The sequence below is a fragment of the Montipora capricornis genome, chromosome 3, assembly GCF_036669925.1.
Source record: "Montipora capricornis isolate CH-2021 chromosome 3, ASM3666992v2, whole genome shotgun sequence".
Classification (NCBI taxonomy): domain Eukaryota; kingdom Metazoa; phylum Cnidaria; class Anthozoa; order Scleractinia; family Acroporidae; genus Montipora; species Montipora capricornis.
This window is the reverse complement of record NC_090885.1, coordinates 66,753,693-66,764,425: the sequence shown is the minus strand read 5'-3', so window position 1 is coordinate 66,764,425 and position 10,733 is coordinate 66,753,693. Positions and strand designations below refer to the sequence as shown.

The following is a 10,733-nucleotide window of genomic DNA, read 5'->3' as shown; positions in this document are numbered from 1 at the left end:
CTATACAAGGAAGCACCCAAGAAGAATGAAGCTGTTAAACCCTCTGGAAGGTGATTAGTCTAAGTAGGGTAGCACTTCGTCCGACTCGTGTAGTAGCCTTGCGTCTCCTCTGAATTACACCGTGATCTGGAATAGCGAAACAAATAGACAAACAAGCCTAGAATTGTGACTCTTCCAGTGAAACGCTTCGACAAATATCTCAGAAACTATGTACCGCACAGGCCTGAGAATTGGTGAGGTGATTTATAAATGTGTCTCCTACAACATTCCAAGTTTTTGGCGTATTTCATTGAATGGTTTTGTTTTTTATTAATTTTTTTGTTGCGTGACAGTGAAAACGAGCTATTGAAATCACACGGCAAGGCGTCGACCAATCAGACATTTTTCGCCGGTGAATTACATGAAATACAACGTTCGTCATTCGTCCAACACGACACTTCGAATCTTGGTTAAAGCTTCTGTAATTGAAATCAAAGGTAAGAAAATTGTTACTACATCTTCAGTAAGATATGTATGTTTCTTAGTTGGTATAATAGTCAAATAACTGGGTGCACCCTCTTGCCTTCGGTTAAGTCTAACTTGGGCATTTAGATAACGCTGGATAACGGCTTAATATGTTGTTTTCACAGTATATATACTGTAACATTTTAAGCCACTAACTATGGTCGGTATAACAAACTATATACCGACTGTAACTATACATACGCTGTTGAATACTGGCTTAAAATGTCACAGTATATTATATACCGACCACAAATTAAGCCATTAGATACTGGCTTAAAATGTTACAGTATGTATATATGTTCGAAATATACTGTGTTATTAACATAATATGTTATTACATGTAGTGCCAGTTAGGTCTAACTTGCTTCATAATCAATCTCTATCAGTTGATCATAAAGGTAAAAGGAGTCATTGGGAAGCGTCTTGGTCACGCTTCACGGATAATAAACTGGTCTTTGCGCCCGAAGAATTGGCCTACTCTTTTGTCATTACCACAGCCATATAGGATGTCGCTATTCTGACATCTTCATCCAAGTCGTGGAAGAGTGTGGTTTCTGAATGACGTTTAGTTACGCAATGTATTTTTGTCACGCAGTACAGTATCTTAAAAATATGTTATGCATTCTGACCTTTGTCTTGCAAGCAAGGCACACTTCATCAAGGCATGATAAATTTAATTAAGAACTTACGTAAACGCATGAATGCATATGATAGACCAAATATTACGAAAAACAGACAACAAGATCATAATAACAGGAAATAGTGTATATAAATTATAATATTAATTTCGTCAGTGAGTTAGGCTGATCCCAACGAAATTCAACTTTCACGTATAAACATCAGTAAGTGTTGGTTTTCTTAAAGTATTTATACATGCACTAAGGTTCTACAATAAAGATGTTCTTTCAAGGAAAAAAACACTGCTCGCCTTGACTAGCCTTTGCTAACTGCGAGCAATGCATATTGATCATGTACTGTATTTTAATAAAATTCTTCTATGAAGACAGTTTTTTTTAAAGCTGAATAATTAAAGAATACAACAGTTATGTATAGTACAGAATTTTTTAAAGGGTTCAGTGTTCAACACTTACATTTTTTACTAATTTGCCCTTTGGGCAAGCAGTTTTGTTTTTTTGGTTTCCCATGGTCTTTTTTCAGTTGCCCACTTTCTAAAGACCCGTTGTCCATTAAAACTCAAAGGAGGCTTGTAAAAATGTCAATTTATGTAACATGTGTGTAAAATGGGTTTGACAGACCAATGCAACTCCTGCTGTGTGTCCATGGTGTTCTAGTAGCCTTTACAGTTTTGCTTTGACAAGCATAAATTATCTTTTAGCGATTTTCCTTTTCTGTAAGAGATCAAGGGAGATTCCTTCAACATCTCTCTGAGACTAGGCTGCTTTTGAATTAAATACCATTTGTCCATTAGTATGTTCTTTAAGCTTTCCAAAGCTGGTTGAAATTGCTTGACAAAAGAATTTTTTTGTGCGCTTGGTCGATATTTCTGCTGGAAAGGTAAATATTAGTATCATAAGCAAATAAATAATTAAAAGTTAGTACACATACTTACTTCTGAAAGAAAAGGAATAGTCCTAAAATAGAGTCTTGTTGAACACCACAAGTTACTGGCAGGGAAGTTGAATTCTGACCATTAAGACACATACTTGTATACAAACTGTTTTGTGTGGGATGAGACTCAAACCATTGATGCACAACACCTCTTATACCATAATGGTTTTCCTTAGTTAATAGAATTCTACATGTATGCATCATGGTCTAAATAGCTTCTTTTAAATCTGCAATGAATATACCAAAACCAAATTCCTCATCATCAATGGACTTACAAACACGATGTAGCTCCAGTGATAGAGACAAGGGAATGCATGGTGGAAAAATTGAGGACTTCAACAGGGTTTGAACCCATGACCTCACGATACCGGTGTGACACTCTACCCAACTGGCTATGAAGCCACTGACGTTGGGAGCTGGTCCATAACTGCGAGGATCGTTGCTTGAATTGATTTGGTATCCCCATTTCAGTAAATGATTTATTTCATATATCATTTCGATCATTGTTTCATTCCTCACAGGAAAATTAGATCCCACAAATGACAATCTCCCAATGTCAGTGGCTTTGTAGCTCAGTTAGTTAGAGCGTCGCACCGGTATCGCAAGGTCATGGGTTCAAACTCCATTGACTCAGAAGTCCTGAATTTGTCAGGCTTCTCTATGCAATTGCTAAAATTGCGCATCCGTAACTGCGAGGATCATAACTTTACTTGATTTCTTATCTGCAGTCCAGTATATGACCCATTTCATATATCATTTCATTCATATGAAAATCTGTTGATGACCCCATGTGTTTTAACTATGCATGATGTTTTGTGTGTTTCACCATAATTTCCTTTGCTACATCTTTAAATATATGAATTCCAGCGGGCTTGCTTCGTTGTGCTTGCTTGAAAAATAGTTTCTCTTTCCTTCTAGTTATAAGATTTACAAACAAAAGCTCTTGCCTTAGGAGTCTCATCAGCTTTCTTTCTAGAGGAGATTAAAGGGGTCAAAAGCTAGATAATACCTATAGACCTGGAGACTTTAGAAGAAAGATAAGCAACGTGTGGCTTCCAAAATCTTGATAATACTTATAGACTTGGAGACTTTAGAAGAAAGATAAGCAATGTGCGGCTTCCAAAAGCTTGATAATATACTTATAGACTTGGAGACTTTAGAAGAAAGATAAGCAACGTGTGGCTTCCAAAAGCTTGATAATACTTATAGACTTGGAGACTTTAGAAGAAAGATAAGCAATGTGCGGCTTCCAAAAGCTTGATAATATACTTATAGACTTGGAGACTTTAGAAGAAAGATAAGCAACGTGTGGCTTCCAAAAGCTTGATAATACTTATAGACTTGGAGACTTTAGAAGAAAGATAAGCAACGTGTGGCTTCCAAAAGCTTGATAATACTTATAGACTTGGAGACTTTAGAAGAAAGATAAGCAATGTGCGGCTTCCAAAGCCAACAAATGCTCTTCCAAAATGACTCCTTAGGGACCAACTTTGCTTACCCGATCAACATTAGAACCACATAGTTCATAGTTTTATTGTTACATGATCAAGGGTCAGCCTCTTTTGTTATGACCTAAATGTTGTGAATTTCGTTTTCTTGAGATTCAATGAAGTCCTGTTAGCTTGAAGCCAGGAGGTTAATCTTGACAGCTCAAAATTCACTTTCTGCAGTAAAGAATCAGGCTTCTTCTGAGATTAGAAAATATTGGTATCATATGCAAATAAAATAAATTCCAAGGCTTTTGAAACATGACAATTATCATTAGTATAATTTTATGTCAAAAATAACAGTGGCACAAGAATGCAGCCTTGTGGTCTTCATAATTTATAGGTTTGACGGAAGGGCAATGGCCATTGTATTGAACAAATTGCCTTCTATAAAAAGATAACTTTTGAACTAATCTAGAGCAATTCCACATTGTTGGAGTTTGCTTATTAATAAAAGGATTGCATTTGTAACTGAGTGTGTCAAAGGCAGTACAAAGATCGAGAAAAATATTCCAGCAGTAATTTCCTCATTTTTAATAGCACTGCCAACCGTCCACCTGTAAGCTCAGTCGGTGGAGCACCAAAATGCCATGCGGGAGGTCGTGAGAAAGACTCCGGCCGGACCAACACTCAGGGTCTTAAAGTAACGGAAGAGAAAATGCTGGCTATGTAATTATACCCATAAATAATTACATCCGCAAATGGAGTCTTCTCGGATAAGGGTTATAAACTATAGGCCCCCGGGAGAGTCATACATAAATAAAATAGAAACTGAAATTCTAATAGAAATAGCTTATTTTCCCGTGGAAAATTATATAACCCATTTGGTACCCGATGGAAACAGATTACTTCAAACGGTCATAGAATTCCGACACCCGGGGGCCCTGAAAATGGCGACTGAAGTAATGTGGGCGCACAATGTAAAGTAGTAAGTAAGTCTGTTTACGAGCCAAGTGGCCCATCAGAGCCGGAGCTTATCCCGGTTTCTTTGGCATGAAGCGACTAGGAGTATTTTTTTTACTCCCCCTGGATGGGATGCCAGTCCATCGCAGGGTTACTCCCGTCATTTCGCCGGTACCCATTGTTACACCTGGGTGGAGAGAGAGACACCGTGGGAGTAAAAAGTCTTTCCCAATAACACAACACAATGTCCACGGTCAGGACCCGAACCCGGTCCACTCGATTCGGAGTCGATCACACTGACCATGAGGCCACCACGCCTCCGCACCCAACTCCGCACCGCATTGTAAAGTGGGTGGGTCATATTGTTTATAACAGAATCGATAAAGAGTTTTAACTTTCCAAAAAGAATGTCGCCCTTTTTCTTAGTTATGCGCAAGAAAAGAATTCCTGCGAAACGCGGAAATCTAACGAAAGTTGGAGAAGCGAATATTGGAGAGACGCCTTATCAGTGCAAACAGTGTGGCAAGTGCTTTGGCCGAGCAGGAAATGTAAAGAGACATGAAAGAATCCATACTGGAGAGAAACCTTATGAATGCAAACAGTGTAGCAAGTGTTTTAGCCAAGCAGGAAATTTAAGGACACATGCAAGAGTCCATAGTGGAGAAAAGCCCCATGAATGCAAACAGTGTGGCAAGTGTTTTAGCCGAGCAGAAAATTTAAGGAAACATGAAAGAGTCCATACTGGAGAGAAGCCTTACGAATGCCAACAGTGTGGCAGGTGGTTCATCCATGCAGGACGTTTAAGGAAACATGAAAGAGTCCATACTGAAGAGATGCCTTATGAATGCAAACAATGTGGCAAGTGTTTTAGCCGAGCATATAATTTAAGGAGACATGAGAGAGCCCATACTGGAGAGAAGCCTTATGAATGTCAACAGTGTGGCAAGTGTTTTACCCGAGCAGGAAGTTTAAGGGAACATGAAAGAGTCCATACTGGAGAGAAGCCTTACGAATGTCAACTGTGTGGCAAGTGTTTTAGCCATGCAGGAAATCTAAGGGATCATGAAAGAGTCCATACTGGAGAGAAACCTTATGAATGCAAACAATGTGACAAATGTTTTAGCCAAGCCGGAAATTTAAGGGCACATGAAAGAGTCCATACTGGAGAGAAACCTTATGAATGCCAACAATGTGGCAAGTGTTTTGGCCGAGTAGGAAATTTAAGGGAACATCAAAGGTTCCACACTGGAGAGAAACCTTATGAATGCAAACAATGTGACAAGTGTTTTAGCCAAATAGGAAATTTAAGGAAACATGAAAGAGTCCATAGTGGAGAGAAACGTCACGAACGTATGCGGTGCATGTAGCTGTTTTGCAGCAGGAAAAGTGTCGGAAAAAAGTGCTCAAGAACGCTCTGCTAGTACAAATGAACTGGAAGTAGAAGTACATCATTACTGCACCAGACGAGAATTTCGTTCGAACAAGGGTGAAAAACACAGCTGTTGGTTGGAGCAGTTGAGCACTGAGGAGCTTACGCACTACCTATGACATTTGTCGATCCGTCAACTTAAACTGCTTCGGTGGCTTTTGGTTTCGACCAAGAAATTTCGAAGGTGTGGTTTTAATTGAAGTATAAAAACTGCGATAAACAAACATATCTAAACATGGTAAAAATGCTGAAAACTGTTAAAAACGACGACGTTTCGACGTTGGCTAAACGTCATTATCAAGTCAAGGGTATTTGAAAATTACAATCTATAAATACTAAACGAACCATAGCTGATAAGGAGCCTGTATGGTAAAAGAAAGGAATCATGAAAATTAAACAAAACGTTTGGCACGTATGGAGTTCGTCTGGATATTCACATTAGTCTTGAGACTCGTAATGAAGAGCATTTCGTAGACTAAGCTATCAAATTTGCACTTGCACTTTCTTGAGACCTTTGATTTATAACCAAAGTTGTCCAGTCATGAATTCTCGTATTAATTTTCAATAAGGACAAAAATCAAAGATAAACTCGAATTAAACAACTTTTACTGAAATTCGAGTTCATGACTGGACAAGTTTTGTTATAAATTAAAGGTAACCGTTGCTGAAACCCGTTGATACCTTACCTAGATCTACATGTTCCAGTACCCGGCAAAGTACACGGGAAGCCCGTGTATTTTTGTTGAAACTTCAACCCAGCTTAATAGCCCTCAGGGAAAAAGGCAATTATTTCGGGGTGATATACGATGCAAGTTACCCTTGTTCGCTTTTCGAATGAAAAGCTTTTCCCGCCAAAATCCTGACTATCGATTCAAAATACGACTTTTTATTCAAACTACAAATTACTGCTGAGTTAAGATGTGTCGGTCCAGTTTCTGGATGTTGAGTCGCAAGTGTAATTTTATAAAAAAAAAGGCAAAGTAGGAAGAAAGAAGGGCAAATGATGATTAGTATTTTTTTTTAAGACGCGCCTTAAAATATGTGCGTAATTGAATAGGATCAACTTGTATCGGCTAAGCAATTCTCATATGAACGCTCGGTGGAGTTGTCTCGGGTAACCGCGACCATATAAACGCGCCCTAAATATCGAAGCTTTGGTGATCACTACGTTTCGTTTAATTTACGACATTTGTCTAAATTTCCGCAATACTGTTTGCCTAAAGATAGAAAAGCCAGAGATTTCGAAAGTCACCGTGAGTAATTGCATAGCAACAAACACAAACTGCGAATTCACAGCTCTACTGAATTTTATTCACTAGAAGTGAAATTTTCCTTTTGTTCCCTTTATCGTAAAAACACAAACGAATGCGGCAAGAAAATTGAACTCATTTTTGGGAATACATGGGTTTTATGCGCGTGATCATTGTTCTGATAAGTTTTTTTCCCCTAACAATGTAATCTGTTCGTGAGCAAAAGTTCTTGTGTCGGAAATAGCGTATCTTTGGCCTTAGCACGGCATCGAACGGAACTTTTACCAACAGTAGAAACCGAAGTGTATATATATTTTTACTTCTTTCTGAACAAAGCTCAGTAATACGGGCAACATTTTTCGTGCAACTTGTCGCGGAACAATGTTGCGTTACAATTTGAGATGGTTTCTTGCGCGGAGTCTGTTGGGCGTATTACCACCTTCTTGCGCAACAAATTTTCATGTTGCAAAAAGTAAAAGCAACGTCTACATTTTTTTTCAACATAAGAATTTGTTGCGCAAGAAGGTGGTAATAAATGAACGAAATGATATATGACATAAATCATATACTGAACTGCGGATCTGAAATCAAGTAAAGCCATGATCCTCGCAGTTCTGGACGCAATTCCTTAGTTTTTCAGGCTTCTATACGCAATTGCTAAAATTGCGTCCATAACTGCGAGGATAGTAGCTTTACTTGAAGGTGGTAATACGCGCAATAAACCATCTCAACTTGCAACGCAACATTGTTGCGCGACAAGTTGCACGAAACTGTTGCCCGTCAATTTCATCGCGGGCAGTTTTCGAGACTGTGATCACAAGCTGATCTCCGGTCAAGTGGTTGAAAATTGTTTCCTTTAGTCAGGGAAGACTTTGTCAGAACTTGTGGGATAAAATGATATTCACGTTACGATTCGGTAATTTGGGCCAAAATTTCTCCATGATCCAAGCTGGATCGAGAAGCAAGATAAGAGCTTTGTATGAAATGCGAAGACCGCCTCTTGCAACTTGAATAAATTATAAACGTATGAATAAGTTTGCCGGAGTGAAAAGCCCCCATCTTTAGGCTTGTGTAACAACTACATGTGCAACAAAAACGCCTGTAAGTGGCTAATAGTAATGAAAGATTGCAGTCTAACCCTAACTACATGCTTTGCAAGATCATGGGAAGAAAGTAGCACTCGTTTACTGATTAAGCCTAAGCGCTCGTTTCAGTGATCAGCATGATTAGGCCTAAACTCTGTTTTAACATTTTAGCTTTCATTTTACGGTTCTGTTAACTACACTTTTCACGAGTTCGTGTGAAGAAAATAGCAATCGTTTTACTGATTAAGCCTAAGCGTTCGTTTCGGTGATTAGGCCGAACCTCTCTTTTAACATTTTAGCTTTCATCTTGATGTGTATTCTAGCGACTTTAGATGAGAAACAATAAACAAGTAACGTTATTCTCGTAGGACTTGGCAAAGGAGGTGACGCTTTTTATCTTAAGAATCAACTGTCGAGGATATCAATCTCAATGACATGTACTTCATGAACTAAGCCGGCTCCAGTTACGACGAAACAAACCAATTTTCTTACGGCATTGTCTTTAAAGTCGTTTTCATAATGGGTTGCGATCGAAGTGCTTCACTATACTTATTTGGTGACTTACATCGACTTTTTCGGAGGAATTTTCAATGATGACTACATGCTTAGCAATCCAACAATGTCAGGCAGGCCATTAGTTTTTAACCCACTGACTCCCAGGGGTTCCCCATTGACGAGTAAAGACAGAGTAAAATACTACGTCTGACGGGTTTAGGCCGGTTTGGACGTCAAAGGGTTTTAAAACATTGCGAGGAGTGTTTAAACCCACATGCGTGTTACTTTGACTTTAGCTCTGAATGAACTTTTATGGTGATGCGTAAACCCCCATGCATGGTCTGGTGTATCCTACATTTTGCCATGCATACACCCCTTACATCTCTCCATCGCGAATTATTTAATTTACAATATACTATTATTATTTATCTCATTGTTAATTGCTTCAAATGTTCGCTTTTCTGAACGTTTCATTTACTTCGTGGCTCGTGGCATATTTCTTCTTCACGTTTTCCAAAAACACTGCAAATAAATCGTTGTCCTTGTTTGTGTATCTCTTCATAACCTCAGCCAAGTGGGATGAAAAGTGGTGTTTTCTAACGCCAAACGGTGGCAGCTTTACTTTTGCTTGCCTCCAGTGACCTTCCATTTTGTTTGTGTGTTTTCCTTCGTTATTAACAAATACTTAGTCACCCACTACGGGACTTCGGATCGCGGTAGCACTTTCTAAAAACACTTTAATAGTAACCCACTACGAGACTGCATGGGGACCGCGGCATGTGTAAACAGAAAACGTTAGAAATGCACGGCTTCTATGGCCACTTTATGCTTCGATCATGCATGCATGAGACAGGCTCTTGAAAATAACGATGACATCAGGTCAGTTCCGAGAAAAAGCACTCGGCAGCAGTGTTGTGGCTTACTGGGCGAAGCGCTTTGCTAAAAATTGAAATTTATGTATGTTTTCTACTGAATATTAAGAGTATTCTCCATTATTCGATAAAGGTAAAAACCTGAAATTAAGTTGGGAATTAACTGTTTCAGTCGCAGGTCATTTTTTCCTCAAAATCATGTAAAACCAACATTATCTTAGTTCCGAAGCAACACTGAAAAAGAAATAAAACTCATAAGCTTATATAATTAGCTCCACTTAGTTGCAATCCTTTCGTGTGACAGAAAATAGTACAGTCTGTTTACAATGTATGGCTGATCAAATCAACGGCGGGAACACAGCCAGAGCCCGCCAAAATTCAGCTTTTTGATTATGTGTCTAAAATACACTTAAAACGCTGTCAGAAGACCCTTGCTCGCCATTCATAAATTACTCAACGTAATAAACCAAAACTCATGGCTAAAAGGATGCCTTCTAAAACGAGGCGAGAACAATAATGTCACGATCCTGCTGTTTATTTAATAGGAGTGTGGACATCATGGTAGTATATTTCGTATTTGTCCGTTGATTCTAGTGTTCCAAGCGTAGTCATACTTATTGAGAAGTGCGTTTTCCATAGCCTCAGCATTTTCCCTGCTAGGATTGATTCCTTCAACAATTTTAACACGAACCCAGAGCTCATACCCTCAGCGCAAGGCGGCATTAATGAGATCTCTTTTATGGGATCCATTTGTGCAGTATTCAAGGATTCTGCCTCTTAATGCTCCTGGCTTTACCCTGCATGTGCTTCCTAGGTAAACAACATAATTGGGTTGATTTGTCAATGTTCCCTTAGCTCGCCATTCATAAATTCCACAGTGTTGGGCCTGCCAAGGAAAAGCGCTTCTTATGCTTGAGCAAATGAAACCAGCTTGATTTGGTCCTCGTGATTCAAAACCCACGAGTAAACCGGCAGGTTTCAAAGGTACCATGGCCCTCTCCCAATCTGACCATCCTGCTGTTGGAAGATGACTATTTTCCCTAGCCTGGAGTTGATTTGCAGCCATTTAGTGATCCAGGGATTGAAGCTTGCCTAGCTAATCACGGAATTTGGCTCCCAAACGTTACCTCTTGAACGAT

The 10,733-nt window shown here is 39.1% G+C and overlaps 1 protein-coding gene across 3 annotated transcripts in view; it reads left to right on the top strand.

Moving 5' to 3' along the window:
• Positions 1-212: 212 nt before the first annotated feature.
• Positions 213-10,733, top strand: part of LOC138043813 (zinc finger protein 14-like) — a 27,140-nt gene continuing 16,619 nt past the window's right edge. Inside the window, exons 1-3 of one of the 3 annotated variants that reach the window (XM_068890282.1) lie at positions 213-233; positions 333-476; positions 4,890-6,307. In XM_068890282.1, coding sequence (XP_068746383.1) covers positions 401-476; positions 4,890-5,830 — 1,017 coding nt within the window. In that variant the 5' untranslated portion in view covers positions 213-233; positions 333-400 and the 3' untranslated portion in view covers positions 5,831-6,307. Of the gene's footprint in view, positions 234-316; positions 477-4,889; positions 6,308-10,733 lie in introns of those variants that run through there. The other 2 variants (XM_068890283.1, XR_011131343.1) reach the window with 2 other exon arrangements.